Source organism: Thunnus albacares, chromosome 19, assembly GCF_914725855.1.
Source record: "Thunnus albacares chromosome 19, fThuAlb1.1, whole genome shotgun sequence".
Classification (NCBI taxonomy): Eukaryota; Metazoa; Chordata; class Actinopteri; order Scombriformes; family Scombridae; genus Thunnus; species Thunnus albacares.
The window spans coordinates 22,124,887-22,145,322 of record NC_058124.1 but is presented as its reverse complement, the minus strand read 5'-3'; the positions used below and the strand labels follow the sequence as shown (position 1 = coordinate 22,145,322).

The 20,436-nt window shown below is 39.0% G+C and overlaps 2 protein-coding genes across 17 annotated transcripts in view; both read left to right on the top strand.

Moving 5' to 3' along the window:
* Nucleotides 1-8,223, top strand: part of pleca (plectin a) — a 102,107-nt gene extending 93,884 nt beyond the window's left edge. For all 16 annotated transcript variants that reach the window (XM_044334854.1, XM_044334853.1, XM_044334852.1 and 13 more), the window contains 2 exons: nt 33-7,103; nt 7,257-8,223. In XM_044334854.1, coding sequence (XP_044190789.1) covers nt 33-6,233 — 6,201 coding nt within the window. In that variant the 3' untranslated portion in view covers nt 6,234-7,103; nt 7,257-8,223. The remainder of the gene's footprint in view (nt 1-32; nt 7,104-7,256) is intronic.
* A 3,251-nt stretch (nt 8,224-11,474) lies between these two features.
* LOC122969289 (doublesex- and mab-3-related transcription factor 1-like) lies at nt 11,475-14,205 on the top strand. Its single transcript, XM_044334871.1, has 3 exons — nt 11,475-12,050; nt 13,555-13,781; nt 13,883-14,205. Exons 1-3 carry the CDS (start codon nt 11,579-11,581, stop codon nt 14,024-14,026), a joined length of 843 nt encoding a protein of 280 aa, XP_044190806.1. The 5' UTR covers nt 11,475-11,578; the 3' UTR covers nt 14,027-14,205.
* Nucleotides 14,206-20,436: the final 6,231 nt, after the last annotated feature.

The following is a 20,436-nucleotide window of genomic DNA, read 5'->3' as shown; positions in this document are numbered from 1 at the left end:
TTACTGATTTATTTCTTCTTTTTTCTAAATAGATGGCACATGCCCAACAAGAACAAATTGAGCAACAGAAGGCCATTCTTCAGCAGTCATTCCTCACTGAGAAGGAAGTGTTGTTGAAAAGAGAAAAGGCTGTTGAAGATGAGAAAATGAAGCTTGAGAAACAGTTTGAGGATGAAGTGAACAAGGCCAAAGCTCTCAAAGATGAGCAAGAGCGTCAGCGGAAGCTAATGGAAGAAGAAAAGAAGAAACTTCAGGCCATTATGGATGAAGCTTTGAAGAAACAACAGGAGGCTGAAGCAGAGATGAAAAACAAGCAAAAGGAAATGGAGGTGCTTGAAAAGAAGAGGAATGAACAAGAAAAAGTCTTGGGAGAGGAAAATAAAAAGCTCAGAGAGAAGCTTCAGAATCTTGAGGTTGCGTCAAAACAGAGCACATCCAAAACAAAGGAAATTGAGGTCCAGACTGACAAGGTTCCTGAGGAGCAATTAGTGGCCATGACAATGGTGGGAACAACAAAGAAAGTTTACAATGGCTCTGTTGAAGTTGACGGAGTGAAGAAAGATGGAGAATCACCATTAGCGTTTGATGGAATAAGAGAGAAAGTTCCTGCTGAAAGGCTCCATGAAATTGGTATCCTGACCAAAAAAGAATTTGACAAATTGAAAAAGGGCAAAGCCTCTGTGCAAGACCTCGGAAAGACAGATAAAGTTAAATCATGTCTTAAGGGTCAGAACTGTGTTGGAGGTGTCTTGACTCCATCCAAAGAGAAAATGAGCATCTATCAGGCCATGACAGAGAACAAGATTACTCCAAACACTGCCGCAATGCTCCTGGAAGCTCAAGCAGCTTCTGGTTACATTGTAGATCCAGTGAAAAATAAACTCCTCTCTGTAGATGAGGCTGTTAAGGATCAGTTAATTGGCCCTGAACTCCATGACAAGATGCTGTCTGCAGAGCGAGCAGCCACCGGCTTCAAAGATCCCTATACTGGAGCCAAAATCTCTCTTTTTGAGGCCATGAAAAAGGGACTTATTGAAAAGGAGCAGGCCACCAAATTCCTAGATGTACAGCTCGCAACTGGTGGCATCATTGACCCTATCAATAGTCATAGAGTACCACTGCAAACAGCTTACAAGCAGGGTCAGTTTGATGCAGATATGAATAAGAAACTCACTGATCCCAGTGATGATTGCAAATTATTCATTGACCCCAGCACTCAGGAGCAACTCACTTACAAACAATTACTGGAGAGATGCACCAAGGATGCAGAGTCAGGCCTACTGATATTACCGGTAACAGAGAAAGCTGCTCAAAGTGAGAGAACATACACAGATTTAGAGACAAGAGAGGTGTTCAGTAAATCAAACGTTGATGTGCCTTTTGGAAAGTTCAAAGGAAAAACAGTCACCATTTGGGAAGTCATAAATTCAGAATATTTCACCGAAGAGCAAAGAAGAGAACTGATTCGTCAGTACAAGACGGGCAAGATCACAGTGGAAAAGATTATCAAAATTGTCATCACTGTTGTGGAAGACAAGGAAAAGAATAATGAAAATGTGTTCAATGGTTTGAGGGCTACAGTCTCTGCCAGTGAACTTTTAGAGTCTAAGGTTATAAACAAAGACTTATTCAACAAATTGAGTAATGGCAAAATAACAGTCAAAGAGATCTCTGAGATGGAGCCTGTGAAAAAGGCACTACAAGGAACACCGAGCATTGCTGGGCTGTTGAATGAACCCACAAAGGAGAAAATGCCTTTCTACCAAGCTATGAAGAAAGACTTACTGTCACCAGAGACTGTGGTTAACCTCCTTGAAGCTCAAGCAGCAACCGGGTTTATTATCGATCCTGTCAAAAATGAGAGGATCCCTGTTGATGAAGCTGTCAAGTCGGGTCTTGTGGGCCCAGAACTCCATGAACGACTACTGTCTGCAGAGAGAGCTGTCAGCGGCTACAGAGATCCATATACAGGGAAAAAGGTGTCTCTGTTTGAAGCCATGAACAAAGGCCTCATAAAGAAGGACCACGGCATTCGTCTGCTTGAAGCACAACTCTCAACAGGTGGAATCATTGACCCCAATAAAAGCTATCGCATCCCACATGAGGTTGCCTGCAAACGTGGATATTTTGATGAGGAAATCAGCAAGACTTTGAACAAGAACACTGATGAAACAAAAGTCTTTTATGATCCTAACTCACAAGAGGATACAACCTATTCACAGCTCATGAAAAAATGTGTCACAGACAAAGAAACTGGATTACCATTGCTTTCCCTCTCAAAGAAGGCCTCAAAGCCTAAAGAAGACCAACAGATTACAGAGGCTAAAACAAAACAGGCTTTGAACCAGGCAACTATGGAGTTGGAGTATGGGCCTTTCAAAGGAAGAAAAGTCACAATTTGGGAAATCATACACTCTGAATACATCACTGAGGAGCAAAGAATAGAGTTGATCCGCCAGTACAGAATGGGGCAGGTGACAGTTGAAAGGTTGGTAAAGATTGTCATAACAATGGTTGATGAAAAAGAGGACAAAACAAAGGAAGAGGCCTGTTTTGAAGGCATTAGGGCACCAGTCACTGCAAGCTCATTACTTGATTCCAACATCATTGATAAGGCTACATTTGACCTGCTCCAACAGGGTAAAAAGACACCTAAAGAAGTCAGTGAAACTGATAAGGTCCGGAAGTATTTGCAAGGCACAGACCGCATTGACGGTATCACAGTGGAAGAGTCAAATGAGAAGTTGAGCATATATCAAGCAATGAAAAACAAAGTTTTGCAACAAAACACTGGGATTGCACTACTTGAGGCCCAAGCTGGAACTGGTTTCATAACTGATCCAGTTAAAAATCTGAAATACTCTGTGGATGACGCTGTGAAGGTTGGTGTTGTTGGCCCAGAGCTTCATGAGAAACTTCTCTTAGCTGAAAAAGCAGTGACAGGATACAAAGATCCATATACAGGCAATAAGATTTCTCTATTCCAAGCCATGAAGAAGGAGCTTGTTTTGAGGGAGCAAGCCATTCCTCTCCTGGAAGCTCAGTTTACTTCAGGAGGGATCATTGATCCAGTCAGCAGCCATCGTGTTCCCAATGATGTGGCCATTCAACGTGGCTATTTCAGTAAACAAATGGCCAAGTCCTTCAATGAACCATCAGGTGACATTAAATGCTTCACCAATCCCAACAACAACAAAAATGTTACTTACAAGCAGTTGCTAGAGAAATGTGTAAGAGATCCCAACTCTGGTCTGTGCTACCTGTCTCTGTCAAAGGTTGAAACTCCTGCTCCTGTTGAGAAGTCCTATCAATACACAGAGGAGCAAGCCCAAACAGATCTAGCTAACACTCAAATTGAGATTCCTCATAAGAGTTTTGCAGGAAAGAGTCTGACCATTTGGGAAGTCATGAACTCAAATATGCTTCCAGAGGAGGAGAGGCGCCGCCTCATGGAGCAGTATCGCTTGGGACAAATCACAAAGGAAAGAATGCTAATCATCATCATTGAAATTGTTGAACAAAGGGAGACTCTAAAGTCAGAGCAGAGCATGTCATGTGATGTAATCAGAAGGAGAGTTACTATTGAGGAGCTTTACAGTGCTCGAATTATTGACTTGCACTCATATAACCTCTTGAAACAAGAAAAAATGTCTATTCGTGAGGTAATGGAAATGCCATCAGTAAAACAGTATCTCTTTGGTACTGGTTGCATCGCAGGAATAATGTCAGACAGTCCTCCAAAGATCAGTATTTATCAAGCGATGAAGAATGGACAGATTAAGCCTGAAGTTGCTTTGAATCTTCTCGAGGCCCAAGCAGCAACAGGATTCATGATTGATCCAGTTAAAGATGAACTTCTAACAGTTGATGAAGCTGTGCGCAAGGGGCTTGTGGGCCCTGAACTTCATGACAAACTCCTCTCCGCTGAGAGAGCAGTTACAGGTTACAAGGATCCGTATAGTGGCAAAGTGATTTCTCTCTTCCAGGCAATGAAAAAAGACCTGATTCCTGAGGATTATGCTTTGAGGCTTTTGGAAGCCCAGAATGCTACTGGAGGATTAATGGATCCTGAATACTACTTCCACCTTCCCATAGATGTTGCCATGCAACGTGGATACATCAATAAGGAGACAATTGACAGAATATCTGAACCTACTGGGGATGTGCAAGGTTACAGTGATCCAACAACAGATGAGAAACAGTCCTATGCTCAGCTACTGAAAAGATGCAGAGTTGATAAAGAAAGTGGTTTGAGGCTACTTTCACTGGCAGACAGAACACTTCTCTTCAAGGGTCTCAGAAAGCAAATCACTGTGGATGAGCTGCTTCGTTCTCAGATCATCAACCAAAAGACATACAATGATCTCACTGAGGGCATCATTACAGTGGAGGAGGTCAGCAGGGAAGTTAAGAAATACCTTGAGGGCACCAGCTGTATTGCTGGCGTGTATGTAGAATCTAGCAAAGACCGACTGTCTATTTACCAAGCAATGAAGAAGAACATGATCAGACCTGGGACTGCCTTTGAGCTCCTAGAGGCTCAAGCCGCCACAGGATATGTAATCGACCCTATAAAAAACCTGAAACTAAATGTCACAGAAGCTGTCAAGATGGGTGTTGTTGGCCCAGAGTTTAAAGACAAACTCCTCTCAGCTGAGCGAGCTGTCACCGGCTACAAGGACCCTTATTCTGGCAAGATCATCTCACTATTCCAGGCAATGAAAAAGGGCCTCATTCTGAAAGACCATGGCATTCGCCTGCTAGAGGCTCAAATTGCTACCGGTGGAATCATTGATCCACAGGAGAGCCACCGCTTGCCAGTTGAAACTGCGTATGCACGCGGCCTCTTTGATGAGGAAATGAATGAAATCCTCACTGACCCATCTGATGACACAAAAGGCTTCTTTGACCCCAACACTGAGGAAAATCTCACCTACCTAGGGCTAATGGAGAGGTGCATGACAGACCCAGAAACAGGCCTTGCTCTTCTGCTGCTGAAAGAAAAGAAGCGAGAGAGGAAGACATCATCCAAGTCATCTGTTCGCAAGCGTAGGGTCGTCATTGTTGATCCAGAGACGGGCAAAGAGATGTCTGTGTATGAGGCGTATCAGAAAGGGCTTATTGACCACCAGACCTATCTAGAGCTGGCAGAGCAGGAGTGTGAATGGGAGGAAATTACCATCACTTCATCTGATGGAGTTGTGAAATCCATGATCATTGACAGAAGGTCTGGTCGGCAGTATGACATTGATGATGCAATTTCAAGGGGCCTGATTGACAAGTCAGCTCTGGATCAGTACCGATCAGGAACTCTGTCCATCACCGAATTTGCAGACATGCTGTCTGGAAACATGAGCGGTGTCAGATCACGGTCATCCTCCTTTGGCTCTTCTTCCTCTTACACCATGAGTCCAGTGCCTAGTATCAAAACACCAGCAACCACATGGAGCGACCCAACAGAGGAAACTGGCCCTGTGGCTGGAATCTTGGACACAGAAACATTGGAGAAGGTGTCAATCACAGAGGCCATACACAGAAACCTTGTGGACAACATAACAGGTCAAAGGTTGCTGGAAGCTCAGGCCTGCACAGGAGGCATCATCGACCCAAATACTGGAGAGAAATTCACTGTTGCAGATGCAATGACCAAAGGGCTTGTGGATAAAATCATGGTGGACCGCATCAGTCTTGCCCAGAAGGCCCATAATGGATTTGAGGATCCTAGAACCAAAACCAAAATGTCAGCAGCCCAAGCTCTAAAGAAAGGTTGGCTGTACTATGAGGCTGGACAACGATTCCTTGAGGTCCAGTATCTTACTGGTGGTTTAATTGAACCAGATGTTACCAACAGAGTCTCCATAGATGAGGCTGTGAAGAAGGGCACCTTAGATGCACGCACTGCACAGAAACTACGAGATGTTAGTGCATACTCAAAATACCTCACATGCCCTAAAACCAAGCTTAAAATCTCATACAAGGATGCTCTGGATAGAAGCATGATAGAAGAGGGGACTGGTCTGCGACTACTGGAAGCATCATCTCAGTCAAGCAAAGGCCTTTACAGTCCCTATAGCATCAGTGGATCTGGCTCCGCTACTGGGTCACGGTCTGGCTCCAGGACTGGTTCCAGGTCAGGCTCCAGAAGAGGCAGCTTTGATGCCACAGGATCAAGTTTTACAACAACCTTCTCTTCATCCTCCTACAGTTCACCAAGCTACGGCCGCCGATACTAATGAGTTCAGTTGACAATGTTAAGGAATGAATTTCTAAGGGAAGGATACACTATAAAGCCACAGTGCTCACCAGATGCCTAATTCTCAGTGGAATAAAGACTACCATTTTTCTGCTCTGCATGTGGTTGTTACAGGACTTTTAATATTTAATTTTATACAAGTTGAATAATTTTGTTTTTTGTATATTTCACTTTTACTTTAGTTATGTTTATGCTGTCTTATCAGACTTTCTGATTCCTGTACTGTAAGCAGTTCACATACACAAGAGCTGTTTATTATTTCCAGTAACTATCACAAGTCTTTCAAGTGTACATTATATTTTTTATTTTTAAATATAAGGTCTAATATCATAAGCATTTACTGTTCCACAAACAAGATTTTATTTACTTTCAATATTGTTTGTGTAACACTATAACCTAAAGTGTTCAAGACCATTAGCCTGATTGTTTAACAGAACCAAATTGGGTGTACAAACAAACTTTTCTGTGCATGTGTATATTTCTGAAAACTGAAAAACAAATAGCTAAAGAAAGATAAATGCCACTCTGCAGAGCAGAATAAGGAGTCTAACACTAAGAGTATCTACTTTAAGAATGCCAAGCTTCAAGATCTTTTCTCTCCCGGGCTACACTGCCGAACAATACTCTACCAATTACTGAACTCTGCCCCATTCCCAGTTGTCTGTCATGAAACTTGGAGTTACAACAACATGATAACCTTGTAAAATGAACTGCAAAGCTCAAGCTCTCATAAATGGAAGGATTATGTAGCCAAATATGACAATAAACACAATAAGACAATTCTGGACTTTTCACATGCAACCTCAAGACCAACATAAACAAGTCCCTGTCTTTCCGGACACTTTCCAAGGTACGTACAGAGAAGATTTACATGTCATCACTTTGCATTTTAGTTGTACTTTCTTGGTATGTTTTTGTCATTCAGTGTCTTTGAAGTCCTTGAGTCTAATGCTGTCTTGCAATGTTTTTTTTTGTTTTTTTTGTTTTTTTTTATCTGTTTCAGATATTGTCTTCACTCCTCTCCAGGTCTTTACTCAGATGTCTTCCAGAGACCCATGGCATTAATTTGGACTGTGACCTTCACTGTAATCAATGATTTTATGCAAGAGTACAGAAACAGAATTGCTCATACATTTCATCAGATTCTCTTAACAGTGGACCATTTTGAGACTAATCTTGAACTCATTTAAAGGCCTAAACCACGCTTTGTAAGTGCCTGCAAAATACTGTTTAACACTTTGAGAGGATGTTGAATATTATTAGATGGTGCAGTGGTTATACTGTAAACTGACTGATGCATGACTGAAAGAACAATGCTATCCATAACTCTGAATGATGTGATTACTGTGTTATCAGGTAAGCCTTTTTACAGTCCAACTGTATCACAATCTAACTTTAAAATAATAACAGTTTATGTCATAAATTCGTAAGTTGCTGTCATAGATATGGTAGTCACACAGGGCTTAAATGTATGGTTTGAATGTTAAATAACTAATATTTACATTATTTGATTTTTTTTCCCTTCACAAACAAGTAACATACGTATGTACTGTACTGTATATTGATGATTACATAGAGCACTATTGCTGAAAGCCATTTGTTAACATTTCTTTGAGAAAGATCTTTAAGCTTTGCCACCAGACTCAGTATTTCTATTTTCCACTACATATTTTTGTTTTGATGTTAATTCTCCTTTGTAAAGCAACACATTAAATCTATATATCGTTTTATTTTCGTACTCTATATTTCTGCTTTGCATGATTTACTAACATTTAAAAGATGCAAAAATGAAATAGTTGTATCCTTAAAAGCATTTGTTTTATTATTATTACGTTTCAAAGGGTTTGAAGGATGTATTTTAATGAGGGTTATCAAGCCTTGTTTAAAATGGTGTATTTATAATAAAATGGTGACAAGGAATTTTATTGCAACACCTTACGCTATGTAAATAAACATGGAAATGAAATGTTTCTCTTGTGCTTATGAATTGTAATTTTGAAAAGTCATGTTAGCTGTAAATCTGATGACAATCGTTTCACATTATATCATATAATTATATAATCTATCTATAATCATATAATAGATTATTCCAATGTTTTTCATCTTTTTAGGGCCCAAACACTTGTATTGTAATGCAAGGAAGTCAGCCATTTTGAATTTACTGTGCAATTTTTGCAGTTTTTGCCATTTGCAGGCATTGTACTTTAAGAAACTGCTAGAGAATTAAAGAGAGCAACTTCAAATTGGGTCCGTTTCATCTAATGACCTTTGCGATGCAAAGTTACCAAGCTTGTGAGTTTTCATTGAATGCCATTGCCATGGCGACGCAGTGAATTTTGATGTTTCACCATGGAGTTGGAGTAACTCAAATGTACATTGTCCAGTCTGCCCCAAACTTCTCATGCTTGATTGGAGTCCAGGCCTAAACATATCTACATGTCAATATTGAGTCATAATCATAGTGCCACCCACTGACAACAGGAAGTCAACCTTATGTGACAAACATCACCGGATTTAAATGAAACTTACATGGTGTTTACACATGATATACAGCAACATATGATGTATAATTAGTGAGTGTTCTCAAGCACCACATAGTGGTCACAGAAAGTGATATTCAACTCCTTCGTGCAACATCCAATATTGCAATGACATATGCATGTCAAGCAACCTCCGCTAAATGTATTGCTGCATTAATGACCCACTTGTGCATCACTGCCTGCTGGCAACAGGATGCGAGCCTTATGTTACAAACTTCCTTTGATTTACATGAAATTTAAAGTGTGTGGTCTACATTTCTACATAATGGTCCAATATTCAGGGAAATGTATGTCCATGTCTGTTGCACTCTGATAAATGTATTGCTGCATCATGTTGTTCTGCAATAACAGCACTTCGACTGCGGCACACCCCGATGTGCACAAAGGTGCAAGATCATCACTGCTTGCAGCTTTATTATATATATATTATTGTATTTTCAAATTTTACACTTACACAAAAGAAGTAGGTAGTGGTCAATAAAAAAAATTTAAAAAATCAATCAATTAATAGAACTTAAAATAAGAAAAAGGGACACTGCAAATAATCCAGAGTAATTTACAGATGACTAGTGGCTGAGCAGTTGTGATAACATTTTAACCATAACCATATCCATACCAAAAAATTAATGTGACTATGACATATACATGCACTCCTAATGATCCAGTCCATGTAATTTGGCCTGCTGGTGTTAGTTGTAGCCTTGGGGGCAAAGAGTGAAGAGGTTTCTTCCCCTTTTAGTCTCCAGTTGATTGATATTGAGACTTTTATTTGACATACTGCCACCATTGTTTCTGTATTATCAGAGCCATATTTCTTGCCTTTGAAGTTCCATGTTTCCTTGAATTCTTTCAATATGTACAAAGATGTTATCGCTAAAGTTTATTTGTATTGCGTATACAATAGCTCACAGAAAATTAATGTGTAATGCTTAACTTGTTGGATCATATGTAACTGAGACAGAGTGGTTTTGAATGGCAGTAGCAGACTGATATCTGCAGTTAAACTCCAGCCACCCAGTGATGGTCTGTGAATACTGTACATGGATTATAGTGTAAGTAACCTGCTGAAGAATACTTCAGTCGTTGCTGATTAGCAGTGGTGGAAGAAGTATTGAGCTCTTTTACTTACACTAAGTAAAACTAGTAATAGGCTACCACAATGTGTAAATACACAAATACAAATACATTATACTGTAAGTAAAGGCCCTACATTCAGTGATTTATTTAAATTAAAGTACAGAAATATTATCAGCAAAATGTACTCAAAGTATTACAAGTAGAAGTACTCAAGGCAGAATAACACCTGTCAGTGATATACAATGATTGTATTATTATTGCTGATGCATTACTGTGTAGTCAGCCAGAGTTTAATATATAACCATGTGTTAAATCTACAAATGGTTTGAAGGATTTTGAGTAAAATATTAATCTCCAAGGTAACTATATGTCAATTTAATACAGTTGACAAGAAAGCACAATTTACTGAAGTGTTGTGGAGTATGAATATAAAGTAACATGAAATATAATTTTTAACATTAAACTTGAAAAAAATAATTCCATATATCTCTTTTTTGGCACATGTAGATACTGCTGTGGAAAAGGACACACTGTATGTAACAGTAATACCTCTGCAGGTTGACCATGCAACAACACCACAATTTTGGTAGGAGCCTTAACTGCAATCTCCAAGTGGCACAGTGGCACTTTTAGGCCTATAAATAAACATTTCTTGTTGTAATAAATAAAACATAACAGCAAGTACTGCTACCCCACAACACTCATTAGAATAAAACTAATAAACTGTGTGACTGCAGACTGATCAGAGCAAGATTCAGGCTACTGTGCTGCTGTGGCTGGTGTGTGGGGAAGGATAGGTGTCGCCTATGAGACAAGTCACAAGGACATTTCCTCCATGTTGGCATCCTCTTCTAATACTTTCTCCTCAACTCACTGTCTCATTTTTCATCTTGGAATAACAGATACACCAAATCAGTGAAATAGGAGCACAGGTATTTTTTATAGTCCTATGAAAGCTGCCCTCCACTATAGAGAGGATTATGTTGGGCAACCACTATGTTGGTTGTGTGGGGATTGATGGATTTTATTTGTTACTTTGTACAGGCATGTTTGCAGGTGCAGATGCCCACCTGCGTGGGAACCTGACAAATGTTGCAATATGGTGGGAACATGCCCAGTTCTTGTGACAGTGTCAAAGTCCCCTTGAGCTTGATAGACATGCCAATTTATAGTTTCACTCTTTCAAGCTTCTATATAACCATCATTTACCTTGATTTAACCCCCTCTAGTGACTTTAAAATCTCTTTGAATAAATACGGGTCAAATTTGACCCAGAACACCCTCCATTTACAAATATTTATACCACCTGCACAAAAATAAATTTACATTTTTGTATGTACCGGGCCACTTTAGGAAAAGTCATAAACTTTCTGCCTTAAATAATGTCATTTAGGGTGTTTTTGCTGCTTTCAAATGTCAAAATGGGGGGTCAGATATCACCCGAACAGTATGTAAGGTTTAATTTGCGCAGCAACATTACAGCACCTAATCAGTTTAAAAGGTCATATTTTGATTGGTCTCTACTGGTCTGTGGGCTATGAGCCAATAATATCTTCCCGCGCATGAAAATGATACATTTTATAAAAAGTTCATTTAGTTCACTGCAGTGCTAATAATATGTGACGGGGTCTCTCTTCTAAAGGCGGGCACCTAACACATAAATTCAGAATACAGGAAATTTAACTATTGAGCTGCTTGGTCATTTATTATGAGTTTATCCAAAGAACAGCTGACGGCAGCAGCCACCGAGCAACCGCGACAGCCGAAATGCACCAGGTGTCGCCACCACGGGATCATCGTCCCTCAGAAAGGTCACATCAAGTTCTGCCCGTTTGCTAATTGCGACTGCTGGAAGTGTTATCTCATCACACAGCGGACTCGGCTCACAGCCCTCCAGCGAAATCTGAATAAAGCTCAAAGTAAACCCCAAAAGAAAGAGCAGCGACCCGGAGCCAGTTCGGCGAAACCAGCAACTGAGAAGACATCTGAAGTTAGCTCAGCCGCCCTGACTGGAGGTGGTCGTCCGTCGACCTCGGAGAGTGCTGCCGCTGCCGCTGCCGCCGCCAGTCGGAGCTTTCACGATGTCCGGAGTCGACCTACCGCGGGAGGAGAGCGTGTTGCCGGCCTAGACAGCAGAGAAGTGCTGCCCTTTGCTTCAAAAGTGGCCGAGGAAGGCCCATGTAAGTTACACCTTTTATTAGTAAGTTTAATATTATCGAAGATGTGACGCACACTGGATTGAAACAACTTTTAAGAGATCCTGAGAAGCATTTTCCCATTAAGATTTATTTTGATAATATTTATTTGGCGGCTTGGTAGATTTCCCAAATAAGATAACAGACCAACAACAGATAAAAGCCAATTTAACACCAAGAATATCAGACAATGAACATGGCTACATGACGGGACATTTTTGACGTGTCTTGTAGTAAGTAAAGTAAAAAAAAAAGTACATATTTGTGTATTTGCTTTGTAAATGAACATTTTTGTAATTTGCGAGTTAAATTTTTAAAGTTTATAGACGGATAGATAGTCCACACTGCTTGAGCTAAAGCTAGCTAAGCAAGCTATATTTCCATTTAAAAGGAGCTAACGGCTGAGTAATCGGCGCCATTTTTTCCCCCTAGGATGGCGAAGTCATGACCCGTGCTACTGTGCCTTTGATTGGCTAGTACTCGTTGCCTTCGTTGGTTGGGTTGGTTAGGGTTAGGTTAAGAATATCAGGATAAGCCAATCAGAAGCAGGGTGGGGCGGGTCATGACTTCGCCATCCTAAGAAAAAAATATTGCTCACTGGACACCCGCAGAGCTGCTGATCGGCAGAGCGCGCGGGGCAAACGTCGTAGCTGCCACACACTCACAAGGATATTTTCTGACCGTCATTTCAAAAAAATTATGATCATTAAAACACATTTGAGTACTATTACATTACACGTTAAGAGTAATCTTTTTAATAATAACCTAAGACATCATGTATTTGAAGCAGCTCAAAGTGATTAAAAACAACAGATAAAATAAGGAATAATAATATGAAAAGTACAGTAAACACAAAAAAAAAAACAACTTTGAGATACATGTATGTACTTTGAGTTGAATGTAAATAATAAGTGTCCATGTTATTGTCCATGTAACAATATAAACTGGGCACCTCCTTGTCCTTCAATCTAAAAACCCCAGTTTAAAATTAATATACAGATTGACAAAACAATCTCAAGTCAAGATCTACTTTAGGGCCTCAACTTACTATTATTTGCAGCCCATTGGGGATGTCTTCAATTTTCTTATTGATATTATTTGATATTCAGTTTTTTCATATTACATAAGAAGAAGAAAGACAGCAAATAATCACATTACAGAAGCTGGAAACATTCAGTGTTTAGCATTTTTCATGGAAAAATTGATTTAAATGATGTATCAATTATCAAAATAGTGGCTGATTAATTTTCTGTCAATCAACTAATCGATTAATGACTAAACAGTTTCAGCTCTAGTCCGCTTACATGCTTGTTCTGGAGCTTTTGACAGGAACAAGCTCAAGTCAACCTTGAGTTGAGACTGTTTTGTCAGCTGCTGTTTCCAAGGACAATGACCTTTCAAGCTCAAATAAGAAAGAAATTTTTATGGTTTTGATTTGTTCAGATTTTACTGTTCAGACTTAACTTAAAAGTCTCAACTTTCTTTCCAGATGCCCCTTACTTCGGTGAATTAGGACAGTCTGCACCTCTGCCTGTTGTTCACTTCATTCATTACCCCAGCAGCTATGCGTCATATGGTAACTTCCTGTTTAGCATGCCATGGTCACCACCCATGCCTGCTGGGTACAACGACGGCCTCCACGGACCCTTAACGTTCCCCCACTTCCAGCAGGCTGCTCTACATTGTCCACCAGAGCCTGGACCTCCTGCTGTTAGTGTAAGTACTTCCTGGATGTGTCATGAACTTGACGTCTAGACTGAGATGTGTCATGTAATGAAGTAAATATCCTTGTCTTTCTTGTTTGTTTACTTTGTCAGGATTTGAGACAAGTCTTCTTCACCCTTCAGCCGCCTACACTCCCGGAGCCCCTCCATGAGGAGTTGATGTCCAGGCAGCCCCCGCAGCCCCCACAGCCTCCTCTGCCCAAACACAACAAGCAAAACATGGAAGAGCTGCAGTAAAGCACTGCACACTCGACGATGCTGTGCCATGTTTCTGCACTGTTGGCATTAATGTTTCTGCACACTGGGCTTGGCATTATTAAAGTTGACCTATTACAGTAGAGTTTACTTGCCATTTTTCTGTTGGCAATGTGTTTGTTTACAAAAAACATAAATAAATGTTGTTGAAATACTTTTAATCTGTCTTTAGTACATGTTTTTGCTTTTACTTTGAGGACTATCACCACATATCACTGGCAGCAGTCCACCAGTGACACACCATTTAAGCATTTAATCAGTTTCTTGTTTTTTTTTAAATTTAATGTTGCCCGTCACTTTATTTTATGTCTAATCTCATTTTAGTTAACTGGTAACTATTTTATGGAGCACTATTATTTTATCTCATTCCACTAGTTAAATAACTTCACAATTTCTTATTACTTATTGACATTGAATAACGGCTACTGCAGTAGCTCAGCCTGATAACTGTTGAATAGTTACACTGTAAGTGGTGTGAAATTTCACCTTAATTGAAAAAGTAACATCCTTTTAGGGTATACATTAAGGGTCAGTTTTAATGGGGTTTTTTTTACCCCTTGAGATGTGCATGTAATAAATATATTAGAATCATTAAAAAACATCAGTTATATCCTTAAAATCCATAATCCTTAATTCATAAAACATCATTACTGATGGATAAATCAGTGGAAATTTAAGGTTTTATAGTGCCTTCCCCTCTCCTTTCTTTTCTGTACACATTCCTCCCTCCCAAAGTGAGAGATTATATACCAAACACTTCTGCATTCAGACTCACAATTTAAACTTTGACTTATGAGTTCACTGTAGTTCAGTTTCTGAAGTTGCGATATGGTCCCAGCAGGGGGAGCATGCACACTTTGTGTTCCCAAATCATATAATTCCCAATACCATCATTGGCTTTACAGTCCGAACTCACAAGCTGCTCACTAATCATACCTGTTCTGTCTGCTTATATCATATAATAATATCTTCACAGTTACACAGATGGAATAAAATACAACACAATGAACTGCACAGATGTGTACTCTCCTCTGTATTGAACCTAAATATAGAAGTAGAACAGGTGATACCCTGAGCTGGTTCATACTAATATTTATCACCAGAGTGTTGGAGCTTTATGAAGAATTCCTGGAGGACACCGCACCCGTCCGGCCTCGCCATGCTGGTGGGATTTTCATTAGAATGATAAATGCTGACAACAGCAACTTCAGGCAGCCCACTGAGAACAGCTGCACGCTGCCAGGAGGTGAGGATTGTGGGTGCTGGCAGTTCCTGAGAATACCTCAACTAGTGATTCAGCTCTTTTCCTGTTTGTCTTTGTTTCACTCCCTACATCCTTAGGGGGTTTTTTAGCCACATTTTTTCTTGTGAAGATATCGTTGCAACACTCAGGAACCTCATCAGTCTGAAGTGCTACAATAAAAAAGTGAGCCAGTTGTGACAAAATATCATACAACATGTAACCAAAAATAAAACTTCAAAATCAGAACACAAAATATCTAAATGAAATATATAATGCATAGTTTAATCTGTTAAACAGCTGTACAGCTATAATCTAAATCCTTTAACATTCAAATGAAATTTGGTCTATTGATTGGCGAAATTTAGTGAAATTGTAATGTAAATGCAGCAGGAGGGTAAAATATTCATCAAATTTAGAGAACTGAGACTAAATAATAATAATAATAATAAAAAGTCTTCACTAAATGTAAAGAATAAGACACTTTTTTGCCAACAATTTACTCTTATGTACAGTGAAGTGTTGGAGCAGCTCTTAATTGATCACATGATGAATTGTATGCTAAGCAGGAACAGCCAATCAGAGACAAGTATTCTTCCTACATCTGCCCCATTGTTCATTCTTTTTAAAATATACTGTACTGACATTCATACAATATGTTATTCTGCAAAAAACATCATGCATCTTTATTATTTTAAAAGTTCATTTTATTTGTGTGAAATCATTCACATCTCCAATAGCAACAACAACAACAACAATCTTATATATTTATAGTATAAAAATAGGGATGCAACATTAGGAAATTAGCTGAAATTAAAACAGATAGGAAACTAAACTAACACAGGGAAAATCATCTGCAGCCAGTAGAAGAGAAACATCAGATAAACCTTAAAATCAGGTGAATTTAGACAAGTGCTGCTGACAATAAAGATCCATAGGTTTGGCTGAAATGACCCCCTACATATTGTTTTGGCATTAGTATTTCTCTTTATGGCATATGATTTTGTTTACATTGCTCTCCTCTGTCATCTAGAAGTTTGGGATCAGGAATAAAATATTTTTACTTTAATCTTTTACTTAAATACAAAATTTGACTTTTAGCAGCTTGATAAATACAAGCCCTTGTCTTCACTCTGAGAAAACAAAGAGCCAGCTCTGAACCCAAAAGACACAGCAGATAGACCCACAATGCAGTGATCTTTGATGATGTATATCTTCAAATGGAAAATTACCTTTAAAAAAAACCAAAACAAACTTCACAGCAGGGCACCAGATTTACTCCACTTTACTTCAGGGTGAGAAATTTGGGAGAACAAAGACAAGAACTCGTATCAGTCATCACAGACTAAACACAGCAGACAGCAAGTCAACACTGGTGTTTGTATAGTCTGAAAGTAAATCAGCAGAACAAGTTTACGAATTCAACACTGCTTACACATCCTTGCATGTGGCAAAAGCATCAGTCACCCTCACCTGCCCCCAGCTTGACCTTAAAGGTATTACTGCAAGATTATCTCAGACTTATAAAGCTGAAATTATAGTTGCTGCGTCCGCGAGGATGCGCTGGGGTCCGCGTGAGTAAATTTCGTCATCAGAGGGTGTGCGCGTGGGCTCTGTGTGGACATCCGTGCACCTGCAATTTGTTGTGACAGACAAGTCCGCGCGGTCACAACGTTGTGTTCCTGTAGACGGCGATCTACTGCGCATGTGTGGAACGCGTCCCCCGAGCGGACCCCAGAAGGTAATACAAACACATTAACTACCCGTCCCCGGTGTCCGCAGCTGTCCGTGTGCGCGTCCGCTCGGGAGTATAAATGAAGTTTAAGGTCAGTTGTCCCCATGCATGTGTAGACTCATAACATGAGTGAAAAGACAGCAAAGACAGGAGCTCAGGAGTTTTGTTGTCACTATCTTAATCTTAAGAACATTTTAGATGACTTTCAAACTTCTTATTGACTGAAAGATCGCCTCGTACAGATTTCCACCACCTTAAAAACAAGAGTTACATTCTCTTACGCTCTTATTATTTACAAAGCAGTACACACTCTTCACAACCTTTAAAATCAGTCACCAGGGCAATAACAGGCCTTTTTATTATACATTATGTTTCCATAAAGACATGTTAACAGAGGCCTGTATGTGTGCTTTCTGTATGCAGTGCCAATTAAAACACAGAGACTCTAATTATTCATCACATGCCAATCTGCCTCTGACAATCACTTCTGAGGAAATTTGTAACTTCAAAGAGGCTACAGAGGTGATTATGTAACCATGGTATTTCTAACATCTACCACAAACAGTTTAAAGGTCTGTTTTGATCTCAACTGCTGGCTGCAGCCTCTGTAACACTTGCCAAAAATTTGAAACGATCCCCGCTGCTCTAAGTCTGCCAAGGCTGAATCACACTGATCTAAAGAGCTATAAGGTTACAAGCTTCTTTCTATCGATAAAGTCTGTCTCTGAAAATATCCTTTGGGGATAAATAAAGGACTATATCTATCTATCTATCTATCTATCTATCTATCTATCTATCTATCTATCTATCTCAGTCTTATAAAACCAAATATCAGAGATGGAGGAAGCATTCAGATCCTTTACTTTCCTTTTAGTGTTGCAAGCTAAAATTACTTTAAGTATCAAAAGTGAAAGTGCTCATTATGTAGAACTATGGCGCCTGTTATTGTCATATTCTTGTATTATTGGATTATTAAAGGGTCACCAGATAAATCTGAGGGGTCATGAGATGATTAATGGGAGAGGAAAGAAGAAAAAACAAAGTTCTGATACACAAATCTGTTTTCAGTTTTTGGACTTTTTCTCTGATCTTTGATTTTTAGTGAAATATTGGATCATTTGAACATTGATTGAAATGAAACCAGTTTAGAGGGAAAAATCACTATTTGATGGAGCTGTTAACAACTCATAGACATCTGAAATGTGACCCCGACTATACACTGCTTTTTGTTAGACGTCAAAATGTGCACTGTCCCATGGCCAACCAGGAGATGATGTTCGAACCTGCAGTGCGATCATTATGAGCCAAAGATAACAAGTAAGACATTTGCTAATACCAGTTTTTTCAAAAATCTGGGAATGAGGTGGTGATATAAGAATTCTCCTTAAAAGAGGGGTTCACAGTTTCTCAAGTGTGTCTTAAAACAACAGTCAGTTGCCCAAATAAATATTGAAATATGTGTTTCTTGCTGTGATCATTCCTCCTGTTCATACTGACCACTAGAAGTCTTCATAATGCACTTACAGCATAAGTGATGGGGGGCAAAATCTGCAAGCCTCCTTCTGTGCAAAATGTATTTAAAAGTTTATCTGAAGCTAATATGAAGCTTCAGTTGTTGAAATGAGTCAAGTCAAGTAGAAATCTTTCAACGTTATAGTCTTTTTAGTGCCAGAGTTCATCTTTTTGTTACTATACTTCCACCGCAGCTCAACAGGGAAACACTGTCCGAGGAAACACAAAGAGGGAATTTGATGCTACAAAAAGACTGTAAATGTGGCCAATATCCACTTGATGTGACTAACTCAGACACATAAGCTTCAGATAAACTTTTAAATGCATTTTTGCACAAAATGACAAAATGTGTGGACACACTGTGGATTTTGTTTTAAGACCTTTAATAAAGTTATAAGGAGAGATCAGTTATGTGAACTCAGAGAGTGCTGTGGATACTAAGGTGTTTTATGTAGATTTCTTCCAAAATGAGCAAGTCTGAGTGAATTTCACAGTTCAGATTGTAGTTAAGTAGTATTTTAGCCACTTTCTCTTCTGTTGAACAGACTGTTGGCTTGATCTGATTAGCACACTCTGATAAGTGGGGTTTAAGAGGCATCATTACAACCATCTAAATACTTATTCACCACGCCTTTATAATAAATAACCATAATGACAAGATTAAATGTTCCAAAGTGACAGGATATCTAACTCAGTGCCAAAGGACCCCCTGAAAATTATTTTTATTTATCTACACAGTAAGGTTTATTTTTACGTAACTATTGAAATCTTTGATCATTTTTATAATAACACATTAAGAATATATTGCAGTCAGTGTATTGATGGCATTTGAATGCAGTTTGCTCTGCTTCTGCATATTTAAAACATTGAATAAAAAATGTGAAACGTGAACATGAACTAATTCATACTATAAACAAAATAAGTCCTTTATTTATCTCCAAGAAAAAAAAAATTTCAACAAGTCCTTGAACAGATCTTCTATCACAGAAAAAACAAATAAGTAGACCAATAAAAAAAAAAAACACAACCGCGTTGTTCTTGTACACCTGCTTGGATCTAGTGGCTGTATGCCTGTTCTGTTATGGAGGTACAACCCACGGCACCTGGACCCCCTGATTATCAAAGGTGAAAAAGAGAAATATAACCTCTAAACAAGTCCTCGGGCGTCTGCCACAGAACCTCACAAGATAGGGTTGATTCCTTTTACACAATAGTTGGCTCGTTAGTTAAGAAAGACACGACGCCTCAGGCAGAGCACACTTCTCTGCTCACTTCTGAAGGGAGATGCATGATATTTCTTTTTCTGTCCATTTGGACACCTTCCGAGGCAAATTTATATGGTTTGACCTGCATTTTGTGTATGAAAGGTGGCGCTACAAATACAGATTATTATTATAATAATTATTATTGTATATTGAAATGGAGCCAGTCAGGATTTAATCATTATGGATAGCAGAGGTGGAAATGCTCATACAGGCTGTTGAAGTATTAATACCCAAAGTTTTCCTTTCAACATTCAGTTCAAATAAAAGTATGCAATGTAAGTATTTGATGTTGCTATAAAAAGTGTAACTTTTTTGTATTTGCAGTAAAAAAACAAACAAACTGTAATATTAGTGGTAACCTAAAAAGTCTTTATACATATTGCAGTTACATTTATTTTAGAAAATGAAAGTGGTTCTTCTATACATATTTGCATATTGAGTCAGAATATTCAGAGATATTGTATTCTACTTGTTCATCTACAATCTGAGATTCATATGAGGCAGTGAACTAAGCATGATGTGTAGCTAACATACCCAAATGACAGGTTCAGTCATTTATAAAGTACACACATTCCTGCAGAGGTGAGACGTATCTAATATATTGGATTACTGGTGTTTTACATCAGCATATTTATTCTGT

What these genes read in the sequence shown, in the direction of transcription:
- LOC122969289 (XM_044334871.1), top strand. Translation starts at nt 11,579, where the DNA reads ATGAGTTTATCCAAAGAACAGCTGACGGCAGCAGCCACCGAGCAACCG. An exon ending in AGTGGCCGAGGAAGGCCCAT is followed by an intron (nt 12,051 to 13,554) that starts GTAAGTTACACC and finishes CTTTCTTTCCAG; the next exon opens with ATGCCCCTTACTTCGGTGAA. An exon ending in CTGGACCTCCTGCTGTTAGT is followed by an intron (nt 13,782 to 13,882) that starts GTAAGTACTTCC and finishes TTACTTTGTCAG; the next exon opens with GATTTGAGACAAGTCTTCTT.